The 21724-nt window shown below is 43.2% G+C and overlaps 1 protein-coding gene across 3 annotated transcripts in view; it reads right to left on the bottom strand.

Annotated features, from left to right (window-relative positions):
* Nucleotides 1–261: 261 nt before the first annotated feature.
* Nucleotides 262–21724, bottom strand: part of LOC116978854 (tumor necrosis factor receptor superfamily member 27-like) — an 86216-nt gene continuing 64753 nt past the window's right edge. For 2 of the 3 annotated variants that reach the window (XM_033030097.1, XM_033030099.1), the window contains exons 8-10: nt 20395–20494; nt 10685–11145; nt 262–1199 (exon numbers count right to left, since the gene is read on the bottom strand). In XM_033030097.1, coding sequence (XP_032885988.1) covers nt 1186–1199; nt 10685–11145; nt 20395–20494 — 575 coding nt within the window. In that variant the 3' untranslated portion in view covers nt 262–1185. The remainder of the gene's footprint in view (nt 1200–10684; nt 11146–20394; nt 20495–21724) is intronic. The other variant, XM_033030100.1, reaches the window with a different exon arrangement.

The following is a 21724-nucleotide window of genomic DNA, read 5'->3' as shown; positions in this document are numbered from 1 at the left end:
TGGCCCTTGTGGCTAAAGGGATCAGGGGGTATGGAGAGAAGGCAGGTACAGGATACTGAGTTGGATGATCAGCCATGATCATATTGAATGGCGGTGCAGGCTCGAAGGGCCGAATGGCCTACTCCTGCACCTATTTTCTATGTTTCTATGATATTACGTGCTGAATACTTTATTAAGCAGTTGGTTCTTCCTTGTGGCTGATTTTTCAGCCTCCCTTTTCTTCACTTACAAGAAAATTAAAACACATAAAATATCTTCCTCTTGGAGGCATCACCAATTATAGTTTATTTAAAATGTTGAATTAACAACCAAATGAGATTTTTTTTAATCTTAAATGTTAGCATAAAGTTACAAAAATAATTTACAAAAATTCAATGCTAACAAATTAATCCCAAAAACAGAGAAAATGACAGAATATAAAATTCCACAGGTTTAAACTCACAGTATTAAGTTCACTTCTGCCTGAGTGCACAGCCAGATATTTCAGATATCTGCATTAATGGAGAGTGTTCTTCACAATTTCACCCAGAAGATATCTCATCTTGCATTGTCACCTTAAGGCTAGTGGGAATAATAGTATTCTGGTGGCACTTTGATTGTTTCTTGAGCCCTTGCTTAGCTGCTGCGTTGACAGTTACACATAATGTAATACTACTGAGCTACTGATAATGGATATCAGCAATATGCAGAGAACTGAAGTTGCGCATCTCCCACAGGGGAAACTCATTACTGAAAAGTATCACAGGAATAGAACAGGCAAAATATGTTCCTCTGTAACAAAATCAGATTGCTTAAATGGTCAGCATGACCCTTGTAATTTAAGACAGCGACAAGTTTTTGAATCCCTTAGCATCAATTGGTCCCAAAACCCATTACCCGAACATACCAGAGAATAGTTTAACTCAAGCCCTGAATGCAAAAGATTAATTGTTTGTATCCATGTCCATCACGCCATAAATTCGACTAGCTTTTCCACTGATGGGAATTCCACGATGGCTCAAGACATCAAATAACCGCACTGGCAGATTGCACCAATGTTAAGGTACAAAAGCCAAGGTAGTTTCAAATCTTCCTGTCATCCTCCATCTGTGCACAACTCCCATTTTCAAAATGCCTCTTTCCCTGCTCGCTCAGTGGGGAGAAATCCAGCTCTAATGTCCAAGCTTCCCACTGGCTCTGCAGTAGCTAAATGTGCACACCTGCAACAACAGAAAAATGGTGATAAATTTACACTAGGGATAGAGATTCAGAAATAATAAACACAATAATAAAGAGGAGCATAAAGCAATATAATCAAATGCAATCTGATCTTGTTGTCCTGACACTGGAATGCGGCAACCATCCTTCCTTTGCTGAAAACATCTCCATGTTCTCCAGAGATGCTGCCTGACTAGCTGAGCTACTCCAGCGTTTTGCATCCATCTTTGGTGTAAACCAGCATCTGCAGTTCCTTCTTATTACTTTCTTTGTGTTTCATTGACTACGTCTCATTTGGTCACTCCCACATTAACAGAGGTGGCCTTCGCCACATACATTCTGCCTCTGCTACCACTGTTTCCTTCTCCTGCACCAGCTCTAATAACTACCACCTCCTGCACCAGCTCTAATAACTACCATTGTGAAAATCCCCCAGAGATATTTTCATGTCAAACCACTTGCCCATTATCACTTATGTAAGGTCAACTGAACCAGAGCTGCTTCTGGAAAAGATCACGCAGCGGGTGTCAGTGCAGTTAGATTTAGAAATATTTTACAATTTGTAATGCTAAAGTAGATCAATCTGACTCTGCTAGGAGCAGGCAGTCATTTGCCATTGGGCAATGAATCGATGTGCTCATCAATAGAATGTTTTAAATGTATATTCATACCACATACAGGGAGGTTGTTGAGCACAAGTAATGAAGTTTGATGGCATGAGTCAAGTGGAACATGCATTTTATACGAAAGCTTTTTACTGTACCTCGGTACACATGTCAATAAACTAAACTGAACAAAACTAAATGAAGTGCAATGTATCTTGCGTGATAGATAGGGCAGCATATGTGCAAAGCCTACATTTGGTGCATGGTACCATGTACTCCATCATGCAATTTCTCACGGAGGCCTCATTAAACTGGCCCAAATCTCTACCCAAAGTGGTGCTGCCCTGACATGTTTCCTGGGTGTGCTGGGGCAAGGCTCACCAAAACATAACCACAATTATAAATATGATAATTGATATCACTTTCAGGATTTGAACTCAAGTTAAATTGACATTCCAACACAGAACTGGGATGTTCAGTTTTGCAGAAAATACTTTAAAACAATCCTGTTTCACTGGTTCACGTAGAAATTAATATGAAATTACTTGATTCTAAACCAATAATTCATTACGTGTCGGACATTTAATTCATACGGTGTTTCAACACAAAAGTCAGGAGCAATTGGAAATACCCTATTAAGTTTTGTGTGATATATACATCACCAAATAACAATAAATCTTACTGAAAACTCTCATTGCTGAAGTAAGGAGGAGTTCTGCATGAATACTGCACACATTACACGCCTCTTGATTTAATGAAAGTAGCTTTCATTTAAGGATGAAAGACAATAGATCAAAAGTTGGGAGAAGTGGTGGTTTTAAGAAATGTCATAATGGAACAAAGGGAAGTGGAAAAACAAAGCAGTCTGGATAAGGAAGTATAGAGTATGTTGTCAGAGAGTTGAAAGCACATCCAGAATAAGATGGAGGTTAAACAGTATCTGTGAGGAATTTTAAACATAAAGAAAAATATTCTGGAGATGACAGGAATGATGGATGTGTGGGGCTTGTGTGATGCAAGACGCAACCAGTAGCATTTTGAATGGAGTGAAGTTTACTTTGGACTGAGGATGGGTGCTGGTCAGGCGATTGTTGATGTAATTTACTTCTAAAACAAACAAAACGTCTGGATTAAACTTTTCAGGTCTAGACAGGCTGAGTTATGGGCAGAGTGAGGCATTGTTAGGTTGGTGGAAGTGAGCAAAGTTCAACCTGACTAGGATAGAAGGTCAGAGAATCGATCGCGAAGATTCTGAAAACTTGGACAAAGAGATGGGTGAAATTTGTGTGAGGGCAAGAATGTTGTGATGGGGGATGCAGTGGTGTGCTTCCAGTAATTAGGTATAAGGAATAATAATTCAGGTAAAACAATATCAACCTTCAATAGCAGCACAGCAAATGACTGCCTCAAAGTGGCTTGTAGGTCACTGCTCATACTGCCAGTGAAATGGTGGTCATTATTTTTATGGATGTGGGAGAAACGAAGGGCCATGAAGAGGAGATTAACCATCCGACCTCAATTAAATGTGACAGCACCAACCATGCTAGGGGCTCAGCATAGTTCATTGGTAGTAAAAAGCAAGTGCACATTGTTTTTTGTGCAGGCAGCAGTCTCTAATAGTTCCCTCTGTCGACTTGCAAAACTATCGGTTCAGAAAGGAATCCACCCAAGAGGTCAAAAGTGGTGGTGGTATTGGGGGAATGGGGATGGAGAAAAAAAAACTAACCTCGAGTTGATTCACAGGCTTCTGTGACTGGGTTTTTTCAACTCAGGAACCTGATACAGAAAGATATTCAGTAAATTAGCTTAAAATGCAGGCTCATCTAGCTCCATGCACTAATCAGAAGGCAATGGGTGACAAAAGGATGCACATGCACAATCTATAATTTAGACTTTAGAGATGCAGAGCAGAAACAGGCCCTTCGGCCCACCGAGTCCACGCCGACCAGCGATCATCCCACACGCCAGCACTATCCTGCACACTTGAGACAATTTGCAATTTTACCAAAGCCAATTAACTGACAAACCTGGGAGGAAACCGCAGCATCCCACAGTCACAGGGAGAATGTACAAACTCTGTGCAGACAGCAGTCGTAGTTAGGACCAAAACCGGGTCTCTGCCGTCGTAAGGCAGTAACTCGACCGTTGCGCCACGACATCCCGAAATATTCTAGAGCCGCGAGTTGGCAGCACAAGGCGACTCTATCTTTAGCCCAGGTGATGGCTGAGCTGAAGAATGGAATCCTAAAGCAACATTAATTTGAGCTCCAAATTAGCGTCTAATGCCTGAGAAACAGCAGGAGATGAGGCTGATATACCCAGGATCTTTGTTCATCAACTTGGTTCTGGGCCTAACCTAAGAAAATAAATGTTACCTTGTGGTTTAACAGAAAGCGGATGAATTAATATCCTCAAGTGCCTAACTCAATCAATTAGGTTTAGGTATATTATTGTCACATGCACTGTAGTACAGTGAAAAGCTTTGTTTTGCATGCTATCTAATCATATCAGATAATACTCTACATAAATACAAATTCAGTCAAATTAGAGTACAATGTGTAGAAGAAAAGGGAAGATCCAGAGTGCAGAATTCAGGAAGATTTGCAATTCTATTTGTGAGCTTCACTGTTAAGAAAGAAAAATCCTTTCTGTTTCCAGCATTGAATGCTTGCCTAGATTTTGTTTGTTGGTTCATCCAGCTCCACACATTTGGTTCCATTAAAGTCAGTAGATCCATTGGGAGCAATATATTCACACTTTATTACTAATAGGGACATTCTGTTCAGCATCCAGGCTGATACTTAATGTTCAAATAATCTTAAATAACAGCCCGCCTGGTGTTTAACACCTTTTTATTTGTGGAGCCTTACTGTGAACATTTAGCTACCTTGCTCCCAGAGTGTCTACACTTCAGAGATGCTTAAATGCTGATAAAGCACTTTAGCATCCCCCGATGTCAAAAGAATGACAATCTCTTTCAACATCTACAACTAGTGGCTTATAACAGGAGAGCCGAGAAACTAGGAGCAAAAGCAATACAAAATGATATACTGCAGAAGACAAAGTGACAGATTCTCACGCAAAACTTTTGAAATTCTGCAGAAGTAACTAATTGGGTAAAATAAAACAAGTTTGTTACTGCACTGATGTTGAAACAAATAGTGAAAACAACCCCGCAAATAAATAATTAATGACCAGGCGGTGTTTATAAAGAAAGCTCACTGACTCAAAGTGGGAGCAGAAATTGATGAAGTCAATGGCTATATTCCAAGCTGCACATCTGCAATCATTCTAACCAGCTGTTGGAATGGAAAGGCAGCCTGTTAGAATGGTGAGCTTGGGGAAGGTGGGATATTCTTGGATAGGGCCTGTCTCAATCGCATTTTAGCCCAGTTTAGTTTAATGTCACGTGTACCGAGGTACAGTGAAAAACCTTTGTTGCATGCTAACCAGTCAGCGGAATGACAATACATGATTACAATCGAGCCGTTTACATTGTACAGATACATAAAGGGAATAATGTGAACTATGTTTAGTGCAAGATAAAGTCCAGTAAAGTCTGATCAAAGATAGTCCAAGGGTCTTCAATGAAGTGCATTGTAGCTCAGGACTGCTCTCTAGTTGTTGGTAGGATGATTCAGTTGCCTGATAACTGCTGGGAAGAAACTGTCCCTGAATGTGGACTTTTCTCACTTCTATACCTTTTGTCTGATGGGAGAGGAGATAAGTGGGAGTGACCGGGGGGGGGGGGGTGAGACTCGTCGATGATGCTGGTGGCCTTGCCGAGGTGTAGAGTCCACCCAGTGCACATTAAGGAACACAAGAGAAAGCCGTGCCACAACTACCGTGGACTAGAAGTATGAATCAGAAGGCTCAACATGTCCCGGCCGTCCAGTAGTTAAGATGACGAGAAACACAAACTAAAATCAGAGAAACAATGATTGTAGCAGTCAGTTAAATAAAACAGTGAAAATAAAAAGGAAATAATGAAAGAGAAAAAATAATAATTTATAGTCGGAGGGGAGAGAACTCTCAATGAGCAGGTTTTTGCTTGTATGTTTTCCCACTGGATGATGATTGCCGATGTCTAGTCACTTAGACGCCGACAAGGGCATGACTTTTGCTGATCTCCCATATATCACACACAAAGCCAGTTTGTCTTATTTTTACTCTCAGCACAGGTCACTGCCAACAACGAGTTCAGTTCCATATACTTTGAAGGGCTTGGAATGAGTACCACCCCTACTGAACATAAATCTCCCGATCAACAGTTTCCTAATGTAACAAGTTTGGGCTGTCAACCAAGTTTCATGGTAGCATGACTCAGAGCACGGCAAGGACAAAGGACTATGTGAAAGGAAACATCCTACAGTGCCCTCCATGATCTTTGGGACAAACACCCATCATTTATTTATTTGCATCTGTACTTCACAATTTGAGATTTGTAATAGTAAAAAATCACATGTGGTTAAAGTGCACATTGTCAGATTTTAATAAAGGCCATTTTTATACATTTTGCTTTCACCATGTAGAAATTACAGCAGTGTTTATACATAGTTCCCCCTATTTCAGGGCACCATAATGTTTGGGACACAGCAATGTCACGTAAATGAAAGTAGTCATGTTTAGTATTTTGTTGCATATCCTTTGCATGCAATGACTGCTTGAAGTCTGCAATTCATGGACATCACCAGTTGCTGGGTGTCTTCTCTGGTGATGCTCTGCAGGCCTGTGTTGCAGCCATCTTTAGCTTATGCTTGTTTTGGGGGCTAGTCCCCTTCAGTTTCCTCTTCAGCATATAAAAGGCATGCGCATTTGGGTTCAGATCGGGAGATTGACATGGCCAATGATCAAGAATTGATCATTTTTTAGCTTTGAAAAACTCCTTTATTGCTTTACCAATATGTTTGGGATCACTGTCTTGTTGTAGAATTAGTTTTGAAGCATTTGTTTGAACTTGAGCAGATAGGATGTGTCTATACATTTCAGAATTCATTATGATACTACCATCAGCAGTTGTATCATCAATGAAGATAAGTGAGCTAGTACCTTCAGCAGCCATACATGCCCTGGCCATTACACCCCCATCACCGTGTTTCACAGATGAGGTGGAATGCTTTGGATCTTGGGCAGTTCCTTCTCTCCTCCATACTTTGCTCTTGCCATCACTCTGATAAGTTAATCTTCATCTCATCTGTCCACAAGACCTTTTTCCTGAACTGTGGTTGCTCTTTTAAGTACTTCTTGGCAAACTGTAACCTGGCCATCCTTTTTTTTGCGGCTAACCAATGGTTTGCATCTTGCAGTGTGGCCTCTGTATTTCTGTTCATAAAGTCTTCTGCGGACAATGGTCATTGACAAATCCACATCAGACTCCTGAAGAGTGTCTCTGATCTGTCTGGGGTGTTTGGGGATTTTTCTTTATTATAGAGAGAATTATTCTGTCATCAGCTGTAGAGGTGGCCTGCCAGTCCCTTTGCTATTAGTAAGCTCACAAGTGCTCTCTTTCTTCTTAATGATGTTCCAAACAATTGATTTTGGTAAGCCTAATGTTTGGCTGATGCCTCTAACAGTTTTATTCTTTTTTCTCGGTCTCACAATGGCTTCTTTGACTTTCATTGGCACAACTTGGGTCCTCATGTTGATAAACAGCAATAAAAGTTTCAGAAGGTGATGGAAAGACTGGAGGAAAGACTAGGTGCTGAGAGCTCTCTTACACCTGCATTAAGGAGGCAATTAAACACAACTGTGCAATTACAAACACTGTGAAGTCATGTGTTCCAAACATTCTGGTGCCCTGAAATGGGGGGACGATGTAAAAACACAGCTGTAATTTCTACATGGTGACAACAAAATGTATAAAAATACCCTGTAAAAAAATCTGACAATGTGCACTTTAACCATGTGTGATTTTTTTCTATTACAATTCTCAAATTGTGAAGTACAGAAGCAAATAAATTAAATGATGGGTCTTTGTCCCAAACATTATGGAGAGCACTGTATCCTGATGCAACATATAAGAACAAAGTAAAAAAACATTGTTTTTCAATTGAACCATTCTTTCCAAGAGTTGTGGGTTGTCATTGGCTATCCTACTTCAGGTAACCAAGCCAAGAAAAGAAAACTCAGAATTAATCTTAAGCAACAGAGCATTAAAGACTCAAGGGTCTTTAAGTAACACCATTTGATCCTATTCCATTGAACACTTCAAATGATGTTTTTATGTTCCAAATAAAATAGGAATAAACTGAGCTCTATATTTAATTGATATTCTCAAAGCCAATTGAGATACAGCCCTTCCAGAGAGAACAAAAATCACAGCAAGTAATCATCAAAACAAGAATTACTCTAAACTCAGTTTCTTTGTGTTAAATCTTTGAATTAACCATTAACCAATGTTATAAATAACTGGAGACACAAGGAACTGCAGATGCTGGTTTACAAAAGACACACAGTGCAGGAGTAACTCAGCGGGTGAAATAGCATCACTGGGGAACATGGATAGGCAATGTTTCATGTCTGGAGAACGTGGATAGGTGACGTGCTGCCTGACCCACTGACTTACTCCAGCACTTTGTGTCTTATTATAAATAACTAAAATCAGGGAAAGTTGTTTCCCAAGGAGCAAATTTTCATGCAATTTGATCTTCTTCTTTGTCCCCTTAAAAATAGCCTCTCCATATTTAATCATCCTAATAATTGCCACTTTCTATAAACTTCAGTTTCTTTGATTGACCATTAACCAATGGCCTTAGTTATAAAATAACTGGAGACAAAAGGAACTGCAAATGCGGGTTTACATAAGAAGACACATAGTACTGGAGTAACTCCTTATTAAAGGAGTTGATTGCTTCACCATTAGCTGACTTTAAGTAAAGATCTTTCCATAGCAAGAAATCATCTACTGGTGAAGATAAGGACCACGGGTTGAACGGTGTGGTAGGATTGCTTAGCCAACAAATAAATATTCCATTTAATGATAAATTCGTCTGAGATCAATGTGTTACTATCAGGTAGATACAAAATGCTGGAGTAACTCAGTGGGTGAGGCAGCATCTCTGGAGAGAAGGAATGGGCGGCGTTTCGGGTCGAAACTGATGTCAGGGGAGGGGGTGGGACAAAGATAGTATGTAGGCGGAGACAGTAAGACCAGTAGAAGAACTGGGAAGGGGATGGAGAGAGAAAGCAAGGGCTATCTGAAGTTAGAGAAGTCAATGTTCATACTGCTGGAGTGTAAACTACCCAATATGAGGTGCTGTTCCTCCAATTTGCGCTGGGCCTCACTCCGGCAATGGAGGAAGCCCAGGATGGAAAGGTCAGATTAAGAATGGGAGAGGGAGTTGAAGTGCTGAGCAACCGGGAGATTAGGTAGGTTAAGACAGGCTGAGCAGAGGTGTTCAGTGAAACGATCGCCGAGCCTGCGCTTGGTCTCACTGATGTAGAGAAGTTGACACCTGGAACAGCGGATACAGTAGAGGAGGTTGGAGGAGATGCAAGTGGACCTCTGCCTCACCTGGAATTACTGTTTGGGTCCTTGGATGGAGTCGAGTGGGGGAGGTAAAGGGACAGGTGATGCATCTCCTGCTGTTGCAGGGGAAAGTACCTGGAGAGTGGTGGTTTGGGTGGGAAGGGACGAGTTGACCAGGGAGTTGTGGAGGGAACGGTCTCTGCGGAAAGCAGAAAGGGGTGGAGATGGGAAGATGTGGCGAGTAGTGGGGTCCCGTTGGAGGTGGCGAAAATGTTGGTGGATTATAATGGCTGAAGGGGTGGAAGGCGAGGACAATGGGGACTCTGTCCTTGTTACGAATGGGGGGGAGGGGGCGTAAGTGCGGAGCTGCAGGATGTGGAGGAGACCCAAGTGAGAGCCTCATCTATAATGGAAGAGGGGGACCCCCATTTCCTAAGGAATGAGGACATCTTTAATGTATGGAACATCTCATCCTGGGCGCAGATGCGGCGTAGATAGAGGAATTGGGAGTACAGGATAGAGTCTTTACAGGAAGCAGGGTGGGAAGAAGTGTAGTTCAGGTAGCTAAGGAAGTCAGTAGGTTTGTAATTTATCCCAGACCAGGTCCGCTACTATCATGTCCTCTACATGCCTAAACAACTATAGAAACTCGACTGTGGAAACATGATCAATGAAGAGCAGACTCACTCTGGTCATAGTAATGGGGGAGATATGCGCAAGGGGAAATGAAGATGCTTCATTGGAGAAAGGAGAAACCCACAATAAATAAAACTTTTCAAACATAAATGGTGATTACACTCAGTCCTTGTTATTGCCACTTCGTTAACTGTTGATCCAAGCACTTGGAAGAGTTGTACTCCATCTCGTACAGCTTTCTGAAGCATTCAGCATTATAAATACAAGTGCGGAAATGCATGCAGATTTATTCCTACATGCACATCCCATGCTGTCTCATATCAGCAACCACAACATACTGTCTTGTCTCTAGCTAATCAAATTTGGTATTTTATAGTGGTAATTTGCTGTTAAGAATGCCAAAATGCTAATCAACTAGTGCCCCTTCTCCTTTGAGGTTTTAAAATGTTTTAATGTGCTATTAATGCATATTAATGCTTTTTGAACATAACATATTTGTTTTTATTTGTACTGGCCACATCGGAGAGGACCTTAATGGCACCAGTGAAGTTATTTTGTCTGTACTCCTACCCCCATGGCTATGAGAACCAAATACAATGTACCAATTTCTCATCGTAGAATGATGCCTGTTAAAAGGGAAGATAAAAGGACCTAAAGAAACAAGTTTCCAATTATTTCCAAATGTGCTAGACATCAAATAGCACATCATTTTCATTTTAATGGAAGCAATTGTTTACCCACTGATTCACAGTGGGTTGATTGTAAAGCTGAGTGTTACCACATCTAATGCAGTGGCATTCCTCTGATCTGCCCTCTACATGTTCCCTCATCCATGACTGCTTTACACAAGGATCAGGTCCAACACTACCGGACGTTAGAGCTGGCCTTTCTTGTGGTCTTGAGGGTTGGTAGTGTGCTGCCGTCTCCTGGGCCATGACAATGCAATCAGACTGCACATCCGACAGATACCCTTCCAGGTCCAGCTCGGTGCACTCAATGGGAAGGTGTTGCGGTCTGCGCTGGCAGCCCGAGGCGCAGTGCACCATGGCGGCGTTGCAGGGATCTCCTCCTGGCACAACGCGGGCACGTTCACCACAATCCCCAAGGAGCTTGCCCACCGTTCCACCCTCCGAAGAACTCGGAATTGAGCAATCACTGCAGCCAATTGCTTGAACCAGTGGTTGGCACTCAGTGGAGCCACGTGGAAGGGAGCTGGAAAATGCAGGGCAGGTAACAGTGCTGGAAAAAACAGAATGTATTACAATTACTAAAGAATTACTTCCAGAATTGTACATCAAGCATCACTTCATAGAACATGCAAAATTGTGTACAGTTTTGATCTCCTAATTTGAGGAAGGACATCCTTGTGATTGAAACAGTGTAGCGTAGGTTCACGAGATTGATCCCTGGGATGGCGGGACTGTCATATGAGGAAAGATTGAAAAGACTAGGCTTGTATTCACTGGAGTTTAGAAACATATAAAATTATAAAAGGACTGGACAAGCTCGATGCAGGAAAAATTTCCCAATGTTGGAATGAGGGAGGAAACCAGGGGCCACAGTCTTAGAATAAAGGGGAGGTCATTTAAGACTGAGGTGAGAAAAAACTTTTTCACCCAGAGTTGTGAATTTATGGAATTCCCTGCCACAGAGGGCAGTGGAGGCCAAGTCACTGGATGGATTTAAGAGAGAGTTAGATAGAGCTCTAGGGACTAGTGGAGTCAAGGGATATGGGGAGAAGGCAGGCACGGGTTATTGATAGGGGACGGTCAGCCATGATCACAATGAATGGCGGTACTGGCTCGAATGGCCGAATGGCCTCCACCTGCAGCTATTTTCTATGTTTCCATGTTTCTATGTATTGCAGCACAGGAAAAAGCCCTTCAGCCCACAATGTCTGTGCTGAACATGATGCCAAGAACAACTCTTATCTGCCTGCACATAATCCATATCCCTCCATTCCCTGCAAATCAATGTGCTATCCAACAGGTTCTTAAATGCCACTATTAATAATAATAATAATGGATGGGATTTTATATAGCGCCTTTCTAATACTCAAGGCGCTTTACATCGCATTATTCATTCACTCCTCAGTCACACTCGGTGGTGGTAAGCTACTTCTGTAGCCACAGCTGCCCTGGGGCAGACTGACGGAAGCGTGGCTGCCAATCTGCGCCTACGGCCCCTCCGACCACCACCAATCACTCACACACATTCACACACAGGCAAAGGTGGGTGAAGTGTCTTGCCCAAGGACACAACGACAGTATGCACTCCAAGCGGGATTCGAACCGGCTACCTTCCGGTTGCCAGCCGAACACTTAGCCCATTGTGCCATCTGTCGTCCCCATTGTATCTACCTCCACCACCACACCTGGAAACGCAATCCAGGCACCCACTACCCTCTGTTAAAAAACGCCCCTCACCTTTAAACTATGCCCTTCTCACCTTAAAGCTATGCCCTCGACTATTTGATATTTCTATCCTGGTAAATAAGGTTTTGTCTGTCTACCCAATCAATGCTTCTTATAATTTTATATACTTCTGTCAGTTCTTTCCTCATCCTCCGGCATTCCAGAGAAGAAAATCCAAGACTGGCAAACCATCACCAACCCAAAATATTTCATATTTCAGAAGTTCGAAATTTCCGACACCCATGTCTAATCTTAAGTGATTTATCTTTAGAAAATGATGAACATAATTTGTAATACTGTATGTTATTTTTAGATCATATTTATGCAAACAGTAATTTACTAATTAAGCAATTGAAGATCAATTTACTGCTGCACTCCAATTGAGATTTTCTTCTATCTGATACTGCACAGGCGCAAGGAGGAAAATCACGTGTTTGTTAATTCATAAGTTCCAGGAGCAGAATTGGGCCATTTAGCCCATCAAGTCTATTCCGCCATTCAATCATGGCTGATCTATCTTTCCCTTCCAACCCCATTCTCCTGCCTTCACCCCATTACCCCTGACACCTTTATGGGCCTGTCCCACTTAGGTGATTTTTTTGGGCGACTACAGGTGACTTCCGCAACATTTTCGACAGATGACAATGGTAACAATTTTGCGGTCGTAGGTTGGCGGAGGTTGGCGTAGGTGCTGTCGGAGGTTGTTGCCAGGTGTCGTAAGTGGATTCCATTAAAATTAGTCCCTGGCAGTCGCCTAAAGAGTCGCCTAAGTGGGACAGGCCCATAACTAATCAATTAACCTACCTAAAGTCATCTATTAAAGCCATTCCAGTTAAACCGAGTTACCTGTCACAATCAAGCAATGGAAAATTTACAGTACATTGACATATTCGTGTTTGGCATTGAATCTGATCTTCGGTTGGAGGTTCAGTGGCCAGATATCTAAAGGAACCGCCAAGATTGCAAAATGCATCAACTTTGATAAAAAATGAAGGAAGTGGCATAAATCAATGAATCCTTCCTAACTTGACCATGTACAGGTATCAGGTGTGGCATAGTGGCAGTGCACTTACCCCTGAAGCAAAAGGCTATAGAATGAAGAACCTTTGCAAAAGATTAAATGTTTAAGAAAGAACTGCAGATGCTGGAAAAATTGAAGGTAGACAAGAATGCTGGAGAAACTTAGCAGCAACTATGGAGCGAAGGAATAGGTGACGTTTCAGGTCGAGACCCTTTTTCAGACTGATATGGGGGTCAGGGGTGGGGCGGGAAGAAGAAAGGAAGAGGTGGAGACAGTCGGCTGTGGGAGAGCTGGGAAGGGGAGGGGAAGGAGGGAGAATGCGAGGACTACCTGAAATTGGGGAAGATAATGTAAACTACCCAAACAAAATATGAGGTGCTGCTCCTCCAATTTACGGTGGGACTGGACTGCACTTCTTCCCACACTGCTTCCTGCAAGGACTCCATCCCCTACTCCCAATTCCTCCATCTAAACCGCATCTGCTCCCAGGATGAGGTGTTCTAAACCAGGGCATCAGAGATGTCCTCATTCTTTAGGGAACGTGGGTTCCCCTCGTCGAGGCTCTCACCAGGGTCTCCTCTGTACCCCTTAGGGGGCTCTCACTCCCCATCCCCCCACGTAACAAGGGCAGAGTCCCCATTGTCCTCACCTTCCACCCTTCCAACCGTTACATACAACAGATAATCCTCCAACATTTTTGCCACCTCCAACGGGATCCCACCACTTGCCACATCTTCCCATCTCCTCCCCGTTAGGCTTTCCACAGAGACCGCTCCCTCCGTAACTCCGTGGTCAATTCGTCCCTTCCCATCCAAACCACCCCCTCCCCTGGTACTTTCCCTTGCGACCGCAGGAAATGCTACACTTGTCGCTTTACCTCCCCCCTTGACTTCATCCAAGGACCCAAGCAGTCGTTCCAGGTGAGGCAGAGGTTCACCTGCACCTCCTCCAACCTCATCTATTGCATCCAATGCTCTCAGTGTCAACTGCTCTACATCGGTGAGACGAGGCGCAGGCATGGCAATCGCTTCGCCCAACACCTCCGCTCAGGTCGCAATAACCAACCTGATCTTCCGGTGGCTCAGCACTTCAACTCCCTCTCCCATCCCGAATCCGACCTTTCTGTCCTGGGCCTCCTCCATGGCCAGAGCGAGGCCCACTGCAAATTGGAGGAGCAGCACCTCATATTTTGCTTGGGTAGTCTACACCCCAGAGGTATGAACATTGATTTTCAGGTAGTCCTTGCTTTCTCCCTCCTTCCCCCCCCCCCTCCCCAGCTCTCCCACAGCCTACTGTCTCCACCTCTTCCTTTCTTCTTCCCACCCCCCCCACCCCTACATCAGTCTGAAGAAAAATCTCGACTCGAAACGTCACCTATTCCTTCGCTCCATAGATGCTGCCTCACCCGCTGAGTTTCTCCAGCATTCTTGTCTACCTTTGCAAGAGATTAAATTCATTACTGAGGAAATTTGAGGTAACATCTTTCAAAAGGGAATTTCTACCTGGTTAAAACAGTGGCACAGCTGCTGCTTCACAGTGACAGAGACCTGGGTTCAATCCTGGCTAGGGTTGCTGTCTGTGTGGAGTTTGTACATTCTCTCTGTGACACATGTGTTTTCTCCTGGGGCTCCAGTTTCCTCCCTCATTCCAAGAACGTGCTGGTTTGTAGGTTAATCGGCTTCTGCAAATTGTTCCTAGTGTGTAGTTCGCGTAAGCGAGATAACATAGAACTAGAACGGTCTGAAGAAAGGTCTAAACCCGAAACGTCACCCATTCCTTCGCTCCATAGATTCACCCGCTGAGTTTCTCCAACATTTTTGTCTACCTTCGATTGTTCCAGCATCTGCAGTTCCTTCTTTAACATAGAACTAGTGTATGGGTGATCAATGGTCAGCATGGACTGAACGCATCATGGAGAAGGCCTCATCTCCAAGACTGACAGATGTGTTTCAAAGAGCAATAGCAGATTTATCCTGGCCAATGTTGCTCCTTCAACTGACATCCAGAAAATGGAAGATCTGATCACCATCGCAATGTGTGGGTTAGCCAGTTTACATTTCCCTTGCATTGATCCTACATTTGAAAGAAAATGTTAAGACACGGCGGGGGTGGGAAATGGGATGTCATAAAATTAGGTGGTTAAAATCACCTCCATTCTTCCAAAGATATGCATGCTGCCTGGAACACAAGTGGATATCCACCATTTTAAGATTCCAAAGGAGATTTGGAAAAAAAATCTTGGTTCCACTAAAGTGAGGCAAGGAGTATTTAAGACAATGAATCTGAAGCTCGGAAAGATACAGTTGCGGAGTTATGATACTGCAATACCATTAAAAACAATCGTGGCATCATGGAGTGCTCCGTAGAGCTAACACTACGCTTTTGCCTTCTGTACCTGCAGTACAGCATTAGACGACTACTAGGAAAACATTATTTTAGATGAGAACAGGCTCTAAGATGATGGCCAGAACCCAAGGGGCTGGACATTCCAAAAGGTTCACATCGTATCTGTATTAAGTATCCCGAGGTTACACACAAAAGGAACATTCTATTAACCACATGCTCAGACCAGTTAATCTGTTGTTGAATAACATTTAAAGCAGGGCAACCAAAGGTCAACAATAGTTTCATTCCGTCTGATGAAACAACCTGAATATTTATTGCCAGTGTCTGTTTGATTGAAGTTAATCAAAAGGTAAATACCACCTGTTAATTCTTCGTGGCTTTTGTGACATATCTGAAAACAATGTCCAGAAGTACGTCAACTTCATTCTTGTTTTAATGAAGAATCATGAAGACATAGAAGGATAGGGACTTAGTGTTGATAAATGGGGTTAGTACATGGGTACTTGATGGTTAGCATGAAAAGGTGGGCTGAATGGCCTGTTGCAATGTTGTGTGACTCCATCTAGGTCTCTTCAATAGAAAAATCCTTTCTTCCTGATTTGCCCTGATGACCTATAACAATATAGGGAGCTCCACAAATTCCATGATTGCTGAAGTAACTCTTCCAACCTTCAGAAACAGAAACATAGAATGTAGGTGCAGGAGTAGGCCATTCAGCCCTTCGAGCCAGCACTGCCATTCAATATGATCATGGTTGATCATCCAGAATCAGTCCCCCGTTCCTGCTTTTTCCCTCATATCATTTGACTTAATTAGCTCTAAGAGCGATATCTAAAGGGGCAATCCCACTTGGGTGACCTAATTGGCGAGTTTAGAAGAGTTTAGGAGTTTGAAAAAAAATGTCAGGTTGAAGACCTCCTTCGACTATGAAGAAGACCTCCGTCGACCTCCTTCGACTATGTTGAAGACCAGCTTCGACTAACTACAACTAGCTACAACTAACTTCGGGAAAATTGGACACCGAATAGTGGAGAGTGAAGACGACCTCCTTCGATCTCCTTCGACCTCCCTTTGATTATGATGAAGACTATCTATGACTACCTTCGACTACCCTCAATTGCCTACGACTAACATGCCAACCTACCACGAGTAAACCTACGAGTAAAAAAAGTATTGATTTTTTTCCATGGCGACCTTTTTTTATTTGCGGGCATTTTTCAACATGTTGAAAAATAGGCCGCGACCTAGCTGAGGCCTCGAGTAGGCGGAGACCACTCTCGAGCATGAAGGAGAGTTACAAAGACCTCCTACGACCTCGTGTCGACCATGCTGCCAGTATGAGTCGAGGGCAAACTGGCCAGAACTCGCGGATTCGGTCGCCCAAGTGGGACAGCCCCTGAACTCTGTTGTGAATACATCCAGTGAATTGGTCTCCATTGCTTTCTGTGGCAGAGAATTCCACAGATTCACAACTCTCTGGCAGAAAAAGTTTTTCCTCATCTCAATCCTAAATGGCCTTCCCCTTATTCTTAAACTGTGACCTCTGGTTCTGGACTCCCCCAACATCGGGAACATTATTCCTGCATCTAGCCTGTCCAATCCCTTAAGAATTTTATATGTTTCAAGAAGTTCCCCTCTCATTCTAAATTCCAGTAAATATAAACCCAGTCGATCCATTCGTTCTATTCTAAGAGGTTAACATAATGGGGGGCTGCCATCACCTTTAGTCGCTTGGCTAAGTGGGGAAATGGTGACAATGACCAAATGAAAGCACGGTGTAAATTGGTCCTGATGGACTCTGCATATGGGTCAGCAGGTAAGTGATTGTATTCAGCAGTGATGCCCCATACTTTCATTGAATCAATGTTGCCAGGACACTGGATCTTAAGTATGAATGAACAATTGTAATGTTAAATTTGTAATTTATATTTAAAATTGTACAAGGCATTGGTGAGGCCAAATCTGGAGTATGGGGTACAATTTTGGTCGCCCAATTATAGGAAGGATGTCAACAAAATAGAGAGAGTACAGAGGAGATTTACTAGAATGTTGCCTGGGTTTCAACAACTAAGTTACAGAGAAAGGTTGAATAAGTTAGGTCTTTATTCTCTGGAGCGCAGAAGGTTAAGGGGGGACTTGATAGAGGTTTTTAAAATGATGAGAGGGATAGACAGAGTTGATGTGGACAAGCTTTTCCCTTTGAGAATAGGGAAGATTCAAACAAGAGGACATGACTTCAGAATTAAGGGACAGAAGTTTAGGGGTAACATGAGGGGGAACTTCTTTACTCAGAGAGTGGTAGCGGTGTGGAATGAGCTTCCAGTGGAAGTGATGGAGGCTGGTTCGTTGGTATCATTTTAAAATAAATTGGATAGGCATATGGATGAGAAGGGAATGGAGGGTTATGGTATGAGTGCAGGCAGGTGGGACTAAGGGAAAATAATTGTTCGGCACGGACTTGAAGAGCCGAGATGGCCTGTTTCCGTGCTGTAATTGTTATATGGTTATATGGAAAGAAATCGCATATTTCTTCGCACCAAGACTGGACATTATAGAGACCTGGAAGTTGCAAGATGGTGTCGGAATATGGAGGCTGTCTGCATGTGCTTCAGAAGAGGATCTATTGCACCCATTTTGGGTACAATATTTTCACCGGGTAGCATGCAGATCAGGAATTTCACTGAAGATAGACAAAAAATGCTGGAGTAACTCAGCGGGACAGGCAGCATCTCTGGATAGGAGGAATGGGTGACATTTCGGGTTGAGACCCTTCTTCAGACTCTCGGGAGAGAGGGAGATAGAGATAAGCAAGTGTGAGGTGTAAAAACGAGACAAAGGGGGTGGAGATCAAAGAAAATGTAGAATAGATCATTGTTAGCTGGGAGAAGGTAATGACAAAGCAGAGATTCAATATAATCAAGGACAGTCAGACTAGTCGGAGAACTGGGAAGGGCGGGTGGGATGGAGAGAGAGGGAAGGCAAGGGTCATTTGAAGTTAGAGAAGTCAAAATTCATACCGTTGGGGTGTAAGTTGCTCAAGCGAAATGAGGTATTGTTCCTCCAATTTGCACTGGGCCGCACTCTGACAATGTAGGAGGCCCAGGACAGAAAGGTCAGTGTGGGAATGGGAGGGGGAGTCAAAGTGTTTTGCAACCGGGAGATCAGGTAGGTTTAGGCGGACTGAGTGGAGGCGTTCAGCGAAACAATCGCCGAGCCTGCGTTTGGTCTCGCCGATATATAGGAGTCCACACCTGGAACAGCGGATGCGGTAGATGAGGTTGGAGGAGGTGCCACTGAACCTTTGCCTCACCTGAAAATACTGTTGGTGTCCATGGACGGAGTCAAGGGGGGAGGGTATAGGGAATTCCACTGTATCAATAAACTAAACCAAGCTCACCCACGTTTTGATATTCAAGTTCGCCTCTAATGCTCGAGGATGACTGATCAATAGAACCTCGATCACAAACTGAGTTAGTGCCTTCAGTAAGAAACAAAACTTGCTGGTGAACATTGAGCTAAAATATGGAGGCAGAACTCTTCAGAATACGATCTTGACAATAACGGCAACTACTCACATAGTTATCTTCCAGTGCTAATCTCAGCATAATCTGTGGTCAGTGAGAGACATCAGATCAGAATTGGTGGGACAATGCTGTACACACACACACAGTGACCTGGTAGTGTAAACTTCAACCTCCACCAGCTTCTGAAGAGGGTACCTCAAGGCTTCCCAACCTCATCCTCATCTGCAGTTGTACAAAAGGAATGGCTTCACCCAGCTGCTGCACCGCGAGGCTGGCATCCATCTCCCCACTCTTCATACAACATCCTCCATGAATGTGTGTAGGAAGGAACTGCAGATGCTGCTTTATACCAAAGATAGACACAGAGTGCTGGAGTAACTCGATGGGTCAGGCGGCATCTCTGGAGAAAAAGGATGGGCGACATTTCGGGTCCGTACATTTCTCTAGCCTGAAGAAGCCTGACACGTTGAGTTACTCTAGCACTATGTGTCTATCCTCCATGAACATGCCAGGAAGTGCTGAGGTGAGTGTGCCGGTCACTGGGAATTGTTGAACCAGCTCTTTCCCCTTGAACATACATGACCTGAAAATACATGACCTGAAAGGCTAGGTTCTGTCGCTTACAAGACAAGAGAGTGGGGGGGGTCTGTTGTAAAGAGGTTTCCTCCTGCTCTCCATCAGTAACTTACAGGAGCTTCTGGTAGAAGACAACTATACCATAGCGATACCTAACCACACACTCAGAGTCCATCACGTGCCAGAATGCATGCACAATGAGACGCATCACAAAGTAATTCAATCAATCAATCAATCAATTTATTCATCACATACACAATAAAGTGAAATGAATTTTGCAACAGCAGTACAATCAATTATCACTAAATTTAATAATTTACTTATCACTAAACCAGCTATTTATTGATAGAATGACATAATAAAAGTAACACTGGAAGATTAGCATTCCAATAACCTGAGAAACGTTTTTTAGAAATGTTATCATGCCACTTGTCTAACTGGGCAAACAAGGCTTTTGAAATGTCATTTATCACCGCCTACCTCCTTGAATGGAATAAGATGATATTCCACCAGCCACTTTGGTTCACAACATTGCCACTGATCCCTACACATATAATGTGACCACTCTGATACCTATTAAAAGGCAAATGAACTTTCCCAAGCTTACCTTCTGTCCTGGTCATCAAATCCTGAGGGACACAGATAGGTTACAAAACAAGATCTTAATGTAAATGGTGCTTCTTTCGGCTGAACCACATCTGTTGAACCTAAATGTAAGAACAGAACACAAGGGCTTGTGAAGGTGAAGTGACTGTCTGTGGTTTTATCTGCTTCTGGTAACCACTGACACAATTTATTTTTGTTTATTTTCAGAAGAAAGTAAACTTTTTTCATTCCCCCCTGAAAATTTCCTCCGGATTAGAATGTTTATAGTATAGTGCCATATTTACAACCATGTCACAATGGACTATAATCTGGAAACTGTTTACTGCGTGTGAATGAAAACTCCATTTGGGCGAAAGGTGTTTTGGAAAAGATTACAACTGCTCCTTGTAGGTACAATCCAGTAATATGTGGTGGCCACTAGGTTTATTGGAACAATATTGATAGATGTATCCTGCACTGCATTGCTATTGTGAAATTATACAGCATAAACGCACTTAAAGACTGGCATGGCCCATGACAACGGAAGGATACGCCATCTACATGACTGAGGGTTTCTCCTGCACTACTGAGAGGGACATTCCAACTCCTGGTACAAAGAGGTGATTTAGCTTCTCCTGATAACCAACACCCCACTAGCCATTGGAGGTGCCTGCTGCCCTTTTCTATTACAATCTACCACCTGGAGCCAAATCTGTACCAAAGAAGCACCACTAATTTAAGTGGGTTTCGGCCCGAAACGTCGCCTATTTCCTTCGCTCCATAGATGCTGCTGCACCCGCTGAGTTTCCCCAGCAATTTTGTGTACCTCCCACTAATTTAAGTGTTGGTTTCAAAGGAAACTGCTACTTTAAGACCACAGCGAGACATGATGCTGCAAATGTTCTGCAAGCACGTTTCACACAGAAGGTCCCAGCTCATCATTTTAGTATTCATAATGCATCATGCATTATGTGCATTAAAATATCATTTTGCCCAGAGCTTTGCAAGAAACTTGTTGAGGACAGTGCTGATCTAAAGCATGATTTTACATGCAAGAACATTTCCACCACAGAGCATAAGAAATAGAAGCAGCCTCTATTGCCCCTCAATCCAGTTCTGCAATTAAATAAGATTTTTTGTTTAGTTTAGAGATACAGCGCAGAAACAGACCCTTCGGCCCACTGAGTCGGAACTGACCAGCGATCCCAGCACACTAACACTACCCTACACACACGAGAGACAATTTACATTTATACCAAGCCAAATAACCCTACATGCCTTGGGGCGGAAAACCCGGGGGGGGGGGGGGGGGGGGGGGGGCAGAGGGGACACGTCCCCCCCATGTTTTGAGA

The sequence above is a fragment of the Amblyraja radiata genome, chromosome 12 (assembly GCF_010909765.2).
Source record: "Amblyraja radiata isolate CabotCenter1 chromosome 12, sAmbRad1.1.pri, whole genome shotgun sequence".
In the NCBI taxonomy this organism is placed as follows: domain Eukaryota; kingdom Metazoa; phylum Chordata; class Chondrichthyes; order Rajiformes; family Rajidae; genus Amblyraja; species Amblyraja radiata.
This window is presented reverse-complemented; position numbering and strand designations above follow the sequence as displayed.